The sequence below is a fragment of the Anabrus simplex genome, chromosome 1, assembly GCF_040414725.1.
Source record: "Anabrus simplex isolate iqAnaSimp1 chromosome 1, ASM4041472v1, whole genome shotgun sequence".
Lineage (NCBI taxonomy): Eukaryota > Metazoa > Arthropoda > Insecta > Orthoptera > Tettigoniidae > Anabrus > Anabrus simplex.
In genome coordinates this window covers 1362129826-1362148993 of record NC_090265.1, presented here as the reverse complement: position 1 = coordinate 1362148993, position 19168 = coordinate 1362129826, and the positions used below count along the sequence as shown (strand labels likewise).

At 40.6% G+C, this 19168-nt stretch overlaps 1 protein-coding gene across 2 annotated transcripts in view; it reads right to left on the bottom strand.

Moving 5' to 3' along the window:
* The window catches only part of LOC136858345 (histone H4 transcription factor), a 181978-nt gene that overhangs the window by 43722 nt on the left and 119088 nt on the right, over window positions 1-19168 (bottom strand). For both annotated transcript variants that reach the window (XM_067137818.2, XM_067137819.2), the window contains exon 6: window positions 2575-2704. In XM_067137818.2, coding sequence (XP_066993919.2) covers window positions 2575-2704 — 130 coding nt within the window. The remainder of the gene's footprint in view (window positions 1-2574; window positions 2705-19168) is intronic.

The window sequence follows — 19168 nt, the reverse complement described above, 5'->3', positions numbered from 1 at the left end:
GATAGTTGAAAATATTATTTATTGGCCGGTTAAAACAAAGGCTTTCAAAGAGTGGCTGCTCTTTGTGTTGCTCACTCTACTCACACTGACCTCTCATTTTGTCTTATTACATGTTCCTATTTTTCTAAACACAACATGATTTGTCACTAGTTTGTTCCTTTTCATTACCTACATACACCTGTTGGAATCCTTTTCACCTGAATGTTTACCATTTGTGTTCATCTTTTTGTCTCTTCCTTTTTCCTGATTCTACACTCCCCACATCAAGACTAAGACCAAACAGAGAGTAGGTTTAAGCATGGAGCAGTACCAAGCGAGAGCTAGCAGAAAAGCAGTGCTGAGCTGCGCTGCTATGTTGGCCAGACAGAAAGCAGTGTTGCAACAGCAGCTGTAGAGACAACATGCCGCCAGTGCTGTCATGAATTGCGAGATCGTTATTGCTACCGAGGTTTCTCCAGTGTGGATTGATCTGATTGACAGTCAGAGACAGTGGACTCATTAAATCAATTTACGACGGGAAAAACTTGGCAAAAACTTGCATAAAGAGCTATGGAACTGAAGTGAACGATTTTTTAAATACTTGCGAATCTCTGCAGAGACATTTGATAAATTATTACACAAACTGAAACCCAGGTTGCAGAGAATAGGAGTTAAATTACTGAGAAAGCATCATGGCAGAGGAGAGGCTTGTTGTTACCTTGAGGCAAGTAAAATGCTAACACTAATTCTATTGTATTTTAAATAATATTTTATTGATTAACTGAAAGAATTACAGTTTAGTACAAAAGTAAAAAATGGTAATATTAAATCATTTATGCAAGGAAATTTGTATAAAGCAAGGACATTAAACATTAAGCTATTAATGCAAGAAACTAAGTCCATAAGAAAATAACATTACATCACTACAGAAATTATTTTTTGATTATGCAAGAAGCTAATTTCATATAAAGGTAGTAAATCCATTATTGTCCATTGTCCTTAATATCATTAACGTCAGTATGGTTGCTATACATACTAGATTCATCATTATAGAAAGCTGTTGCCATGAGAGATTTAGAACTGTAGAAGAGGAAGCATATATTCTGTCCCAGCTACATGGAGGTGGAGTGTAATGTGCAGTATGCCATAAAACAGCCTCATAAACTAGCTTTTGCATGTCCATCGCTATTCGTCATTTTTCTGTTTTGGGAAGAGATTTTATGTCTGGCAGTAACTTTGCAAAAGCATCATGTCATCTTGTGAGGCTCACTCCAAAAGATTAATTTTCTTCCTTTCATTTTCCAAAAACATCTCCCTGAATTCGTTGCCATGGCTTCTTTTGCGGGCTTTTAACCTTTTTCCTTGGCCAGTTTCGCAAGACTTCTCAGAAATCTTAATTTCCTTACTTGCGAGTGAAACATCATTTGCAACATACTGCTCTTGTTGGCTTTTGTTACTCTGATCAGCTTTGTCTAATTAAGTGGAAATATGATAAAGATAATAATGTAACCATTTTTAACTGAATATAGTATGAGAAATTCTGACTGAAGATAGCAACGCAAGCATAAATTCGGGGTGATTCACCTGGCTACCACGCACGGCTGAATGTTACATGGAAGGTTCTGCAAACATGCCAGCCTCCATGTTGCTACATTAAGCAATAGACAAATTTTCCAAGTAAAATTTGCTGTAAAATACGTTGTAAATTCACATTTAAGTATATTTTGTCATCGTAGTACCAAAGAACTCATGATGCAAATGATGCTGGGTGCTTAATTCTGGGACTACTATTAATATAAATTGATAGAAAGAAAGATATATACATTCATGTGAGTGTAACACCATTTGTCTTCAGTTCCGAATAGACTTCTTTCTACACTTCCGAGGTAATGTTCCTGTCTTAAAAATATTTGTGAGATACATCCCACAGCACCAGTCATTTAAAAACTGATGAAATCAACTCCTCTGTTCCAAAAGACCTGGTGAGCTTGGAACAACATGCTTACAGCTGAGCAGCAAGAAACAAACTGATCTGACTTAAAGCGGCCTGGAGCAGTAAGCGTGTGAACAGTAGAGTCGGCCGGATTTGCTCTTCGCCTGGCCACGCTCATGTTCAACTGTTGGCTTGATTCTACGCGCTCAACTGCTCAGGACCGCTTGTTAATGCTTGCTGCTTCAAAACGCTTTCTATGTAGCCTGAGCCTAAAGATCTGTCAAAATAGCCCCTCAGTGAGTGTTGATGCCTGCCCTTATGATAAAACTGGGAAACAGAAATAAGCTTATTGAGGGCTGAGAAGAAAAGGAGGTCGAAGGACTGGGATTGAAAAGGAGATAGCCATCTATGTGCAGATGCAGATATTATAGTTTTCTATTTTCATTCGTCCTTGTACCTCTGTCGGATGCTGACCCTTCCCACGATGGCCAGTCATGTGTTTATACTATTATATGTTTCGACGGGTGTTCTTAACTTTCTAGAAACACATGTGTCTTTTCTCTCCCCTTATTTCATACATTGTAATCCAGATGATATGTGTAACCTGAAACATCAGTCACAGTCCACGACTGTAATAAGCGTAAAATTACAAGTCCACTTACCCTGCGAAAATGTTTGCTAATTCCATACAGGCTGCGACAAGAATAGTCGCAATCTTCAGCATTGCAATGGTAAAGAGGTTCTGCTATATGAGTATTGAGATGCTGCTTCATATCATACTGTGTTTTGGCCCTTAAAAAAACAAAAAAAACTTGTTAATGTTTTGCAATAAAGCCACACAGAATGTTCATTTATATAAAATGCAATACACACTATAATTAGACAGTTCCAGAAAAGACAAAACGGAGAAAGTAATACTTGGATAACTGAAGGAGAAGTAGAATATAATTTTGTTCAATTTAAAGCTACAGCTGATTGAGGTGAGGAAACCATACGTATAAAAAATGGAGCAGCTGGGAATAATCAAAATATTATAATGGTATTGGTTTTATGTCTGATGAACTATATACACTGCTTTCAGAGATGCCGAAGTATTGAAATTTTGTCCAGCAGCATCCAGAAAAATCTTTTGGACACTGATGGTACAATGAATATACAGATCTGTTCAAATTATTAGAATCGACAGATAAATTCATGCTATTTTGAAATACATTTCAGATACCTCTCCATAAAAGAGACTTTTCTTGTCAGATTGTTGGTGAACATGTGCAACATCAATTCCCACACAGTTTATGAATGCATCAAGCTGTTGGCAGCTCTGTTTTGACCTTCAGCAGTTTTGTTTTGGAGGGAGAGTCATTGCCTGCTCTGTGACTGCAAGTAGCAGTTGGATTCTTGTTTCCGACAACAGTGAAAAAGTGTAGTTATGGCCATTTTTGGTGGACTGTACTGTTGCTAGGGCAGTGTAGCTATCCCTAACCATTAATTTTAAAGTGATCTCATGCAGTTTTATTCAGTCAGTTGTTTCTTTCCAACTTCTAGTGCTGTGTACCGTATAATCGGATTGTTTTCTGATAATGGGGAAAGGCAAAGACATTTACGTAAAATTGCAGTTGTCAATACTCTGCTGAGTGAAGGAAGGTATTCACAGAGGCAAATTGCACATAAAGTGTCTTTCAGTCAAAAATCAGTGAGTAGAATTAGTGCAGAATTGAGGCAGAATACAACTTATCATCAAAATAGAGTGGGAAAGTGTAGGCAGAAATCAAATCTTTCTCCACGTGGCATTAGAACATTAAAAAATGTGGCTCTTCTCAATAGAAAATGCACTTCTAAGGACTTGAGCATTAAAATGGCAGGTTATGGAGCAGTTGTTCCTCCTGGAAGTGTCCGGAGGATCTTGTGTAGTGAGGGCATTAAATCGTGCAGACCAAGGAAGGAAGCGTAGGGCACCCCATCAATGGCACATTCACGTTTGGAATGGGCAAACGAACTTCAGCACTGGTCTGATGAATGGGAGAAAGTGTATTTTAGTGACGAGTCGTATTTCAGCATTTCTGAAGAATGTTCAAAATATATATGTCGTCGACATGGAGAGGAATACAAGTTGGAGTGCATACAACAGACTGTGAAACACCCAACTGCAACGATGGTGTGGGGTGTGATGTCCATCTGTGGGCCTGGACGAATTCAAATTTTGGAGGGGACAATGAAACAGGACAATTACAAACGGGTTCTTGAAGAACAACTCCTTCCTCAGGCCGAAGAATGGTTTGACGATGGTTCTTTCATATTCATGCATGATAGTGCACCCTGTCATAAGGTCAAAAGTGTCACAACATTTTTAAGGAGAAGGATATCAGCGTTCCTCCATGGCCGGGCCACAGTCTGGACATGAATCCAATAGAAAATGTATGGACCTTCATGAAACACAAGATGATAAAAAAGAACATAACCAACAAACATCAGCTGATTGCAGAAATAAACAATCTGTGGTATACATATGTGGAACTGAAGGATATGTGCCTTAATCTTGAGAAAAGCCTGCCAAAACGGCTAAAGAGTGTCATTCAATACAAAGGGTACCACACAAAGTACTCAACTGCTCAGTTGTATTCAGGGATTTAACTGTAATGATGTAGTAGTAATTTTGCAGGTAGATTAAGTTTTACGTATGAAGTTAAGAAGTTGGTGTGATGAATGACAAAAGTGGGCTAGATTAACTGGAGATACCTCCAAACATCAAACAACTTATGCAAGGGACTGATGTTATGCTAAAATACTAGTTTTGTTAATATAAATATGTTTTTCAACATGATTTTAGGAGAATTAAAAAAGTGCTTGATCTGCCTGTTGAGTCTAATCATTTGAACAGATCTGTATATCAATTCAAACACTACTGATCTGCATTTAGGGCAGTCGCCCAGATGGCAGATTCCCTATCTGTTGTTTTCCTAGCCTTTTCTTAAATGATTGCAAAGAAATTGGAAATTTATTGAACATTTCCCTTGGTAAGTTATTCCAATCCCTAACTCCCCTTCCTATAAACAAATATTTGCCCCAATTTGTCCTCTTGAATTCCAACTTTATCTTCATATTGTGATCTTTCCTACTTTTAAAGACATCACTCAAACATATTAGTCTACTGATGTCATTCCACACCATCTCTCCACTGACAGCTCGGAACATACCACTTATTATATTACATGTAACTATTCTCATGTTTAGACCCGTATTGAAATTTGCTATAATCTGCATACAATTTTTTTTATTTTTTATTTTTCTATTCCAACTATTCAATACAATTGATTTTGTGTTTTCAGAAATTCATTTTACTACAACACTACATTAAAAGGGACATGTCTCGCTCGGTTTCCGAGCATCCTCAGCCTTGTAACTTATCTCAAGGTTAAGACCTGTGATTGTTAATTTGCTTATAACTAATTTGTACTTAATTATGATTCTAAAAACTAAGTGGTAAAATATGTGAACATAGGCATTTGTATACACAAAGGACAGTTTAACAATTTAAAATGACAGTGCTAAAATTGGGATAGACATTGATTTTAATAACAAAGACGTCCAAAACACAGTAATATCCTCACAGTATTGAGATTTGGCTAAAATTCCCCAAGTTCTTTATTTTTTTTAAACAATTGTCAGTTGGCTTATTATATTGTATACATTAGACTCATAAATCCTGTTAAAACTCAATAGTATCTCAAGCTTAAAAGTCTTATTATGCTTGTCAAAGAGGTTGGAAAATTCTACATCATGTATTGGTTTGAGGCATGCTTCTGTAATTTATTAATAGTAAACGGTAAAATGCAACTTGTTGGTAGTAATTCGTATGAAAAAAAACATACCATTTAGTCGAGCAGTTCGTCTCTTTTCCCCCAAGTCTTCCCAGTCCAAACTTTGCAACATTTTTGTGACACTATTCTTTTGTCGGAAAGCACCCAGACCAAATCGAGCTGCTTTTCTTTGGATTTTTTCCAGATCTTGAATCAAGTAATCCTGGTGAGGGTCCCATACACTGGAACCATACATTACATGGGGTCTTACCAGAGACTTGTATGCCCTCTCCTTTACATCTTTACTACAACCCCTAAATGCCCTCATAACCATGTGCAGAGATCTGTACCCTTTATTTACCATCATATTTATGTGATTAATCCAATGAGGATCTTTCCTTATATTAAGGCCTAGGTACTTACAATGATCCCCAACATAATACCATAATCTGCAAAAAGCCTTATCTCTGATTCCACTTCTTTACACATATCATTTATATATATAAGAAAACATAAAGGTCCAATAATACTGCCTTGAGGAATTCCCCTCTTAATTATTACAGGGACAGATAAAGCTTCACCTACTCTAATTCTCCGAGTTCTATTTTCTAGAAACAGCCACCCATTCAGTCACTCTTTTGTCAAGTCCAATTGCACTCGTTTTTGTCAATAGTCTCCCATGATCTACCCTATCAAATGCCTTAGATAGGTCAATCGTGATACAATACAACTGACCTCCTGAATCCAGGATATCTGCATATCTTGCTGGAATCCTACAAGTTGAGCTTCAGTGGAATAACCTTTCCTAAACCCAAACTGCCTTCTATCAAACCAGTTATTAATTTCGCAAACATGTCTAATATAATCAGAAAGAATGCTTTCCCAAAGCTTACATGCAATACATGCCAAACTGACTGGCCTGTAATTTTCAGCTTTATGTCTATCACCCTTCCCTTTAACATGAAGCGGCAAGGCTTCATAAAATTCTAACCTTGGATGGAAGGGCAACGCTGGGCTCACTGGAGTCACCTTCGGGTGAATATACATCCACAGAGAGGGAGACCCTGAACTTACTGGTTGATGCCCACTTTCCAGGTTCAGCAGTCACGAATAGTGAAGCAGAATCGAGCGGATCCTTCAGACCCGATACAAGTGGCTGGAAGGAAGCCTCAGAGATTGTTACCCCCAGAAGGGTGAAGTGGGCATCAGAACCTTTTGCCCCTTACAAAAGCCCAGGAATGGATGGGATCTTCCCGGCGCTTCTTCAGGAAGCGGGTGGGGTCCTTATACCATACCTGGTCAGAATTTTTAGAGCCTGTCTCACTATGGGGTACGTGTACTCCTTGTGGCGTCAGGCGAAGGTAGTATATATACCCAAATCCGGAAGGTCTTCATATACTAGACCTAAGGATTATAGACCCATCAGTCTAACGTCTTTAAGACCTTGTAAAGACTAGTGGATAGACATATCAGGGAGAAAGTATTAAGAGACTGTCCCCTGCATTCTCATCAACATGCATATCAACCAGGGAAGTCGGTTGAGACGGCACTACACCAGCTAGTTTCTAGGCTGGAGAATGCCTTGGATCAGCAACAACTTGCTATGGTTGTATTCCTAGATATAGAAGGGGCCTTTAACTACACATCTTTGGGCTCCATAGAACTTAGTCTAGAGAGAAGAGGAGTGAGTAGGATGCTCATAAAATGGATTATGGCCTCACTGCAGGGCCGTCAAGTTCTGTTTACCCTCAACGCAGTTATGTTGAGAGCTAATATAGACAGGGGGTGTCCACAGACAGGAGTATTATCACCAACATTATGGTGTCTGGTAGTGGATGAACTACTTACCAGGTTAAATGTTGGAGGAATTTACGCCCAAGGCTATGCAGATGACATTACCTTGATGGCGGTGGGAAATTTCCCCAGTATGGTTTCAGAGCTCGTACAGAGCTCCCTACGTAGGGTGGAAAGATGGTGCCACGACACGGACTTGTCGGTTAATCCCGACAAGACAGAGCTCGTGGTATTTACCAGGAGGAGGAGGCTAGACGGACTGTCAGAGCCTTTCCTATTTGGGAAAAAATTAGTTAAGACAACCTCAGTTAAGTACCTAGGGATAATCCTTGAGGCAAGACTGAGTTGGAAGAAACACATAGACCATAAGGTGGATAAGGCTTGCAAGATTATGTGGGCCTGTCGCAGGGCCGTCGGAAAGACTTGGGGCCTAGGACCTAAGGTGGTCCAGTGGCTCTATATTTCTATCGTACGGCCCACGATCCCCTACGCATCTTTAGTCTGGTGGCCAGGTTCGGAGAGTAAAACTGTGACCACCAAGTTAAACAGTGTCCAAAGACTTGCGTGTCTAGGAATAACAGGGGCACTGGATACTACACCATTATGTGCAATGGAGGCCATCCTAGGTCTTCCCCCCTTACATTTATATGTTAAGGAAATAGCGGGAATGAGTGCCTACCGCCTCTGGTCACTCGGAGGATGGTCCTTCAAGAATCCAAATAGAGGTCATGCCTCTATTCTCACAAGGCTTCACCAGACCTGCCCTACGACAATGATGATCGGGGACCTGATGAAGCCTAGTTTTAATTTGAATTATAAATTCACAGTGGTGATACCCACAAGGGAGGAGTGGGCCGCAGATACTGGGGCCCGTCTTAGGTCTGGGGGCTGTACATGGTACACAGATGGCTCGCGGACAGAGATGGGCACAGGCGCCGGGGTCTGGGGCCTAAGACAAGGTTCTCCCTACCTATGGGTAAATACGCTACTGTTTTCCAGGCCGAAGTATATGCAATACTGGCCTGTTCTGTATATATATGGAACATGCCTGGACACAGAAGATGCATCACTATTTGCAGCGATAGCCAGGCAGCGTTAAAAGCACTATGTGCAGTTAAAACAACATCAAAAATGGTATGGGAATGCCAAAGGATGTTAGATCAGCTGTGTGAACTTAGCTCAGTTACCCTATTATAGGTCCCTGGGCACACAGGTATCAGTGGAAATGAAGAAGCTGACAAACTAGCGAAACAAGGCTCAAAAGGTCCTATCATAGGACCAGAGCCCTTCCTGGGAGTGTCACTCCGAAGCGTGAAACTGGTAATATCCCAGTGGACAAACCAGTCTCACTTAGACATTTGGAAGAGGTTAACTACAGCAAGGCAGGCACGTGAACTTATCAAAGGGCCTAGCCAAAGTTATAAAAAGGTCCTGATAAATTTGAATAGGACCAGAATGCGAATGGTAGTTGGACTGTTGACAGGCCACAATACCTTACAGAGACACCTACACATCATGAAAATCAGTCAGGATCCGATGTGTAGAAGATGCGATAGGGAGGAGGAGACCTCCGCGCATGTGATATGTCAGTGCGAGGCTCTTGCAAGCACTAGCCATCGATACCTTGGCTCACATTTTGTGATCCTGGAAGACATCAGGAATGCCAACATCCGGACACTGGTATCCTTTATAGGAGCACTACGGCTGGACTAGGCAAACCCGTTAAAGGGACACAAAGGGTCTTCACAGACCTACGTGTGGAGCCCTGCGAAGGCAGGGTTCACCCATTCTTTATCTATCTATCTATCTATCTATCTATCTATCACCCTTCCCTTTATACACAGAGGCTACTATAGCAACTCTCCATACAGTGTGATTCAGCAGCCCCTTTCAACATAGTTTGCTGCAGCCTAACTAATGTGCACATGGTTATAGGGGTGCTATCCCCCTGCAGGCATACTGTATGGTACTAATATTCAGTGAGCACATTTTGCACACGATTCTGAACCTTAGCGAAATGTTATATCATTCATTCGCAAAACTTGACCCCTTGAAATCATGTAGCAAAGTCCTTTTACCATGTAACTAAGTTAATGTGTCATGCCTCGGGTGTAATGAAGAGGGGAATCAATGCATAAAACAAGGTAACAGTGCAGTAATTCATGTCTTAAACACCGAACTGGATGGTGTATGTACTCTGCTCTCATCGTACTATCAGCATGTTTCCAGCAGTGTAGTGTAGCGGATGTGGTTAGGTGTTCGCCTAGCAATCGGCGTTTCAAATCCAGCCTTGTTCAATTATTTTTGCATCAGTATAATGTTTGAATATGTAAACTTTTTCTTTAACTATTTGCTTTACGTCGCACTGACACTGAGAGGTCCTATGGCGACGATGGGATAGGAAAGACCTAAGAATGGGAAGGAAGCGGGTGTGGCCTTAATTAACGTACAACCCCAGCATTTGCCTGGTGTGAAAATGGGAAACCATGGAAAACCATCTTCAGGGCTGCCAACAGTGGGGTTTGATCCCACAGTCTCCTGGATGGAAGCTCACAGCTACGCGGCCCTTACCTCACGGCCAACTCACCCGGTGAATACGTAAACACAGGCCCACGTTTGCCACATTCAAACAGTAGAATGACGCTGTTGTTCATATTGTGCCTGAATGTACTGTAAAATCTGCTGTCTGTCATTCGGTATGTTTTCCACAGAGGGATACGTTGACATGCTCCTCATTTATGGGGAAGCAAGACAAAACACGTGCGAGACACTACGTCTACCAGGAACGGTATCCCGACAGGTGACAACCGGCTGCTACGACATTCCGCTGTGTTGAAAGACGCCTAAGGACAACAGGCGTGATTTTCAACCAGCAACCAGCCACAATAGGCCCGTTACATCGGGTGAAACAGACGAGGTCGTTCTAGAGGCAGCTCGTAATAATCTACACATCAGTACAAGGGAGACTGCACGACAGGTGAACACCAGCCAGCCGTCCGGCGAATACTGCACTAACATAAAATTCACCCATACTATCTTGAGCTACACCAAGAGCTCCATGATAATAATTATCATTAAATTAATGTCGTAATGGTCCACCTTTTCAATACTATAATATGCAATATTCTTGAATTACATTACTAAACTAAGGACTAGTTTTGGCATGTTTTCCACAGAGGAATACGTTGACATGCTCCTCATTTATAGGGAAGCAAGACAAAACGCGTGCGAGGCACTATGTCTATACCAGGAACGGTATCCCGGCAGGCGACAGCCAGCTGCTACGACATTCCGCTGTGTTGAAAGACGCGGGACTAGTTTTGTAATGCAATTCAAGAATATTGCATATTATATTATTGAAAAGGTGGACCATTATGACATTAATTCAATTAATACAAATCAAAACCATGAAATTTATATCCTATGAAAAGCTCCATGGGCGGGATTTCGAAGCTCGAATGGAGTTCTGTCGGTGGCTATTAGCCAGGCTGGACAATGATGCAGCATTTGTACTACATATCTTGTTCTCGGATGAATCGCGTTTCCACAATAATGAGAACGTCAATCGCATAACATGCATTATTGGAGTCCGGACAATCCTCATTGGGTGCGACAGACAGCCCATCAAGTACGAAGGGGAGTGAATGTTTGGTGTGGAATCTTGGGGAATCGCCTGATTGGACCTTATTTCTTTGAGGGCCATTGGATGGGCCCACACTACCTGCACTTTCAGCATCAGGAACTCCCACTGCTGTTGGAGGATATGCCCTTACATGATCGTTTGACGATGTGGTTGCAACAGGATGGAGCTCCACCACATTCGACTTTGCCCGTTCGTAACCACCTGAACGAGGAACTGCCAGGGAAATTGATAGGACAAGGAGGCCGTTTCTTGGCCCGCCAGATCACCGGATTTAACGCCATTAGACTTCTTCTTGTGGGAACATTTGAAGAACGTCGTTTACACTCAAGCGCCGGAAAAGCCCGACCAGCTCCGGCAACTCATCACGGACACCTACCGAGCAATTACACCTGAAATGCTTCAGGGCACAAGACGATCTATTGGACACTGGGCCTGAATGTGCATAAACCAAAACAGTCATCACATCGAGCATTTCCTGCGATAAAACATTGTCAGGGCAGTTGTATTCCTATTATTTCCGGTCTGTATGTGTCCGGTAGCAGGTAGGGACCCTCTTTGGAGGCAGCCCTGCCCAGGGAGTGGCGTCCCTGCCTGTGTGAGTCCCAGAGCACACTGGTCCATGTGTGTAACATCTGGAAGGGTCTGAGCTCAGGGTTATGAGTGAAGACCTCAATGGAATCTTCAGTGGAGGAGATGGACTTCAGAACGGTGGAGATTGCGGACGAGGCAGCCCTTGCCCAGGGTTACGGGTGAAGTCCATAACGGCACCTTTAGCAGAAAAGTCAACCTTCAGAATGACAAGGATAGCGTATGTGGCAACCCATCCTCTCTGGTGTTAATTACAAGAGGATACCAATGCTGCTGCCTTGTAGAAGTGGCGGGGGACTGCCAAAGGCTAAGGGAGAAAACCCTAACAGAAACTCCTTTCCAGTGTTAGGCTTAGCAAGCCAGCTGAAGAGTAATTTGGATTGCTTTCAAAACTAAAATGAGCCTTGGAAAGAAAAACAAATACCGGACTGACAACTCTTCTCAAACATCTGATGATCTTTTACAATGTTAAACGAAGAAATCCCAAATCAAGAAAATCAAACACAGGATTGGAACACTAAACATCCTTACATTGACAAATAAATGTGAAGAATTGGTGGCTTTGATGGAGAGGAGGAAACTTTGCATCCTTGGCATAAGTGAGACAAAATGGAAAGGCACAGGAGTAAAACAACTGAGGAAAGGATATAAACTTCACTGGATGGGTAACAAAACCGAAGCTAAGAATAGTGTCGGATTTGTATTGAGAGAAGATATAGATACTGTAAGTGAAATGATATAAATGTGAATGACAGAATCATCAAACTGGATGTCTCCTTCAATAAGGAGGTGTTAACAGTCATACAGGTATATGCCCCACAGTCTGGATGTGATGAAGAAGAATAGGAGCAATTTTGATCTGACCTGGAGGAAGCTACTGAAGGAGTGGAAAATGTATTAGTGATGGGTGATCTGAATGCACAAGTGGGAACAGACTTGGGTATGAAAATGTGTTGGGCCTGCATGGTTTTGGTACCAGGAACCAGGAAGGTGAACAACTTCCAGATTTTTGTGTGAGAAATGACTTAAAAATAGATAACACCTGGTTTCAAAAACAATTATCTCACAAAATAACAAGGTATAGTTGGGATGGACAATCCAAATCCTTAACAGATTACATAATATCTGACGGAAAAGCTGGTCAAACTATTTGTGATGTTAAGCTTGTACTAAGTGAGAGCTTAGATAGTGACCACAGACTGCTTCTTGCAATAATCAAAAATGTAAAAATCCACACACTAAGGAAAACCAAAAAACCAAAAATTAAAACCTGGGAACTGAAGAAAGTACAAAAAAATGATGTACACAAAAAAGGTGGCCTCCAAAATACCTGCAGACAGAATGCAAGGAGGAAACACAGAGTGGAACAGGTTCAAAGAATGTCTTGCTGGAACTGGTGTAGAAATATGTGGCAAAACTAGTAGTAGAGTAAAGGAAAGAAAAACAGGTTGGTGGAATGATGAAGTAAAGAGTGCAGTTCAGAAGAAAAATGAAGCAAGAAACGCTCAAGATAAAGAAATTCAGAAACGAGATGAAAAAGATGAATTAAAAATTAGTGAATTACAACAGACTTACAGAGATTGTAGACTGCAAGTGAAACAAATAGTAGCAGAAGAAAAACAAAAGTCTTGGAGTGATTTTACAAATAAATTGGAAGAAGATAGTACAGCAAATTCCAAATTGCTGTACAGTGTTATTAGAATTACCAGGAGTAATTATGAGCAAATAACAGCTTTACAGAAACCAGATGGGAGCATCATTAGGGAAGACACAGAAATAAGAGAGATTATGTAATTGTACTTTGAGAATTTACACAATGGTATAAAGAAGGACTCCAGGCCTAATGCACAGATTCAGTCAATCTGCAGTGATGATATATCTGAAGAAATGCCACCAACTTGGAGTGAAGTAGAATCAGCCCTTATGAACAAGCTACTGGCTTTGATGAACTAAGTGCAGATATGATTAAAGCTGCTGGCCCAAAAGGAATTCAATCGCTATACAGGGTGATAAAGGCAATATGGAAGGATAAAATAATACCAGATGACTGGAAAAAGGGAGTTATAGTTCCCCTGTTCAAGAAAGGAAGTTGAAAAAAGTGCAGCAACTATAGAGTGATTACCTTACTATTCCATGGTTTAAAAATATTTGAGAAGATTGGGAACAGATTAAGGAAAATTATTGAACCCCAACTTCAAGAAGAACAATATGGGTTTAGGAAAGATAGATCAACTATAGACCTCATATTCACACTGAAAATGATATTAGAAAAGCACTGGGAGAAAGATATTGACATTTGTGTTTCTAGACATCGAAAAAGCATTCAATAGTGTCTCTAGAACAACTATATGGGAGTGCCTTAAAAAGAAGAATGTATCTATGGAACTCATTCCGAGAATAAAAATGCTTTATGATGACTGCTACAGCTGTGTTCAAATATGAAATGGATATTCAGATTGGTTCCAGACATCTAGAGGAGTGCAACAAGGCAGTGACCTTTCAGCATTACTATTCATCACCATCATGGATGAAATCATAAAAGAAGTGAAGCAGAACACCAACATGGATTTTAAAGCATTTGCTTTTGCAGATGGTATAGTTATCTGGGGAAATAGTAAGATGGAAGTCCAGGAAAGGCTGAATGTCTGGAATGATCATGAAAGTGCTACAAAAACTGCTGCAATGTCTGTTAATAGACAGAGAAGTAAAGATAATATAATGCTGGAGGGTGTACAATTGGAAACAGTAAACCAGTATTAGTACCTTGGATGTATATCAAGTGACAACAGAATACAGCTTGAATTTAAAAACTGTATTCAGAAATCCAGTCAATTCTATCAGCAAGTTCGATATCTGCTCTGGAATAAACAAGTGCCACTAAGATAAAAACAAACTCTGTTTCGAACATACATTGGCCCTATATTGACTTATGGGTTGGAAACATGCACAACTACCAAAAAATATGACAGTAGACTTCAGGCTTCAGAAATGAAGTTTCTAAGAAGCACGCTTCAAAAGACTAAGAAAGACAATGTAAGAAATGAGAAGATTAGAGAACAAGCTGGAATAAATCAGTCCCTGAAGGAGACCATAACTAGGGCACGTTTGCGATGGTTTGAACACGTCAAACGTATGACAGAAAGAAGAAATATAAAACAATGGTTGCATACTGAGATTACTGGAAAGAGACCTGTTGGAAGACCTAGGAGATGGCTGGATCAAGTGAAGGAAGATATCACATCCAAAGGAATCAACTGGGATGAAGTCTTGAAGGAGCAGTGGTATATGAATAGACTAAAATGGAGAGCGCTCGTAAACCACACCCGGGAAACTGGAGTGGAAACTTGATGATGATGATGATGATGATGATGTATGTGCCTGGCCTGCTTCCTACGGCCACAAACACATTCACTCACACACAATTTGCATGAAAGCAGGTTTGAACTTGCATTGTGCAGTACGTATTAAATATTTCAAAATTTTGTAATCATCGCTCTGGACTCGAACCTCCCACCTAACATGCAAGCCCGCTTCGCCACGCCTTTACCAACTGCACTACGGTTCTGTACGGCACACTGGGCAGCTTATAGCAAGTATTAGGTTTACTGCGGTCACAATATCAATTTAGTGTTTTGTTAGCATGTCAGGTTCATATGATCTAGAAGGCAGACACATGTCTTCCAGTGTTTAATACGAGTATAACATTACGATGCCTTATCATGGCGAGGCGGTAAATACCAAGATATCCGGTTGTGTTGTCTGAACATACCAGCAGGGCAGATGTTTTCAGGATGGAATGAATATTGTGGGTTGCATAAAACTACATTGGAAGGGGTGGCTGAATCACGCTGTGTGTATATATATAATAATACCGAATAATACTATAAAAAACATGTGGTACATACAACACATTATGGGCCCTGGCTTGCCGACACAACTACTGATGGCCAGCAGATATTGGAGTCATGTGGTCAGAATGTGGACATCAGCATCCACTTTGTTTGGTTTTTGTGACTGGGTCTTCTGTCTCTTATCAGAGGAGATACCCATCAATGTCAAGATGCAGAGATTATCCTTTTCTATTTTCATTCATCCTTGTCTACTTTTTAGGTTGTTCCCCCTTTTCACAATGACCAATTATGTGTTTATCCTATTACATGTTTCCACTGATGTTCCTATCTTTCTAGAACAATATGTACCCCTTCTCTCCCCTTGTTTCATACACTGTACTCCAGTTGACATGTGTGACCTGAAACATCATCAGTTCATCTCACAAATATATTTCCTTGTTGAATCCTTTTCCTGATCATGTCCAGCACTACATCTTGCATCAGTTTGCTTCCCAAGTACTTGAAGCTATCCCCAATTTCAAGATTCTGTCCCTTTATTTTCTATAATTCCTAATCTTTCCATTTCTCCTCTATTCAACACCACTGCCTTACTCTTTTCAATGCTGATTTTCATTCCATAATTTCCAATAATCTCGCTCAACATGTCGAGTTGCCCTTGTACTTCCTATCTGTTTGCTCCCCACACCGCAATATCATCTGCAAACAGCATTACCTTCAGCTCCCTGTCCCCATATTTTACCCTTGTCCCTTCACAACTTTGTCCATTGTCCCTACACAACTTTGTCCATAACCATTATCAGTGTTCTCCCTAGGACCTTTCTAATGGGCACACCTCCCAGCAGTTTTCACTGATCGCCCAGCTATTATAACCTAGATATATGCTAGGTACATAATATTTCAAGTTGCTTTACGTCACACCGACACAAGTCTTATGGCGACGATGGGATAGGAAAAGGCTAGAAGTGTGAAGGAAACAGACATAGCCTTAACTAAGCTACAGCCCCAGCATTTACCTGGCGTGAAAATGGGAAACCACAGAAAACCATCTTCAGGGCAGCTAACCATGGAGTTCGAACCTAGTATCTGCTGAACGCAAGCTCACAGCTGCACACTCCTACGTACAACTCGCCCGGTTTACGAAATATTAATACATATTTGAGTCATTGTGTGTTCCAAAGTAAAATGTAAAAACTGTAAAACTGTTTATTTAAATGAAAATATCTTCATTGTTGTCAACATAGTTGCACAAGTTACATCGGAGTTTAGATGTTTAGCTTGTCACGTAGTGTTGTGCGCGAGCGGTGTCTGGATTAGTGTGGAATCACATGCGAGCACTCGATTCCGTGGGACGTCACAAACACACCTGGAACTCCACAGCAACCAAATGATTGTGAACAAGCAGTAGAACACTAGAAGTGCAAAATGTTTTGTTATGTCTTCTTTGTGATAACACTAAAATAGTTCAATTTTGCAGTTTATGTTTACCTGTCTAATATTACTGTTAATGCCCTGAGGGGAATAAATAAAATTTTTATCATATTAATTTTTGACGTAGTATTCCCCGCCCGGCTACTCATTCCTGCCACCCAGCTGAAGAAAAGTTCTGGGGAGAACACTGATCATGAGTAACAGTGGTGACCCGCACACTTCCTTGTTGTAGTCTAGTTTCATCACAAAACTACTCTGTCCTCTTCACAGGTGTCTGAACACGGCTGCAACAATTTTTTTTTCCATTGCTTGCACACATTCTATCATTTATCTTCCAAATCTGTTCTGTAGCATTACTTTCCATACCTTTACTCTGGGTACACTATCATAAACCTTTCGTAAATCAAAGAATGTCATCACCATATCTCTTCCGTATTCCCAATATTTTTCCATTAACTGCCTCATAGTGAAAACAGGGTCTAGTGTTGACCTCCCATTTCAAAAGCCATACAGCTCTTTTTGTAATTCTCCTTTCACCTTTCTTCTCATTCTCTTTCCTAGTACCTTTCAAATGTTTTTACTACCCAACATATGTGTGATTCCTCAACAATGATCAAATATCTTGTTCCCTTTTTTAAATATAGGTATTACTATTCCTTTATTCCAATATTAGTAAAGAGAGAGTAATCATTATAGGAGATCTGAATGCACAGATTGGGACAGATAGAACAAGATGAGAACGTAATGGGACCTGGATATGGTGGAAGAAATGTAGAAGGTGAATATCTCCTTGACTTCTGTATGAGGAATGGGTTGGTGGTGAAAAATAATTGGTTCAAGAAGAGACAGAGCCATGAGATAACACGATACAGTAGGGATGGACTACTAAAGACTGTAATTGATTATGTCCTCAGATGAAGAAAGGAGCAGAATGGTAGCAGATGTCAGAGTAATACCCAGCGAGATTCTTCACAGTGACCACCATCTATTTGTAGCGGACCTGAGAAACTTCTGTGTGCCAAAAGAACAGAACAGGAAAATGCCAAAATTCAAAGTATGGGAACTCCAGAAAACAGATAAGAGAACTGAGTGTCAGAACCAGATAAAAACCCTGTTACCAAGAGATGAAAGGAAAAATGGAGAGGCAGAATGGACCAGACTAAGGGACACATTAGTTAAGGAAGAAACTGAAGTTTGTGGAAAGACAAGTATGAAAAGAAGGGAGAAGGAAACACCTTGGTGGAATGAAAGAGTGAGCAGCAATCAGGTAAAGAAATCTCTTGTGGAAAGGGATCAGGTAAAAAATAAACCGGATCTTAATAGAGACGAGGCAAAGATATGAAACCCCGAACAATTATACCAAAACAAGAAACTGGACGTTAAAAGAACAGTTACAGAAGAAAAGACCAAGACATAGAATATATTCACTCAGAAACTGGAGGAAGACAGCAGAGGCAATAAGAAACTACTGTATAGTGTTATCAGAGGTAAAAGGAAACCAATGAATACCATAAAGGCACTTGAAGATGAAAATGGAAATTTGGTTAGGACAGAAAGTGACATGAGAGAAGTCCTAAAGAACCATTTCGACCACCTACTGAATAGACCAGTTCAAAAACAAAATACAGAACCGGAAATCCAAGCCTACAATGAGGAACCTCCCATCACCTGGAGAGAAACTGAGACAGCCTTAAAATCTATGCCTAAAGGAAAATCTTCAGGTGCAGATGAAGTGAATGTGGACATGATAAAAGCAGCAGGCATCCAGGGCATGCAATGGCTGCACAGAGTACTAAATGCCGTATAGACAGACAACAAAATATCTGCAGATTGGGGCATGGACGTTATAATTTCCCTGTTTAAGAAAGGCAACTATGGAGGAATAACCCTGCTGTCTCGTGGGCTAAAAATTCTAGAGAAGATCATAGAAAGGAGATTGAGAACCATCACTGAACCACAGTTAGAGGAGGAGCAATATGGATTCAGAAGTAACGGATCAACAATGGATCTAATTTTTAGCACCTGCATGCTGATGGAAAAATATTGGGAGAAAGGCAAGAACCTAGTCATTGTCTTCCTAGATATAGAAAAGGCCTATGATAGTGTTACAAGAGATCAGATCTGCAAGTGCTTGAGGAAAAGAAATGTGCCTGAAAGA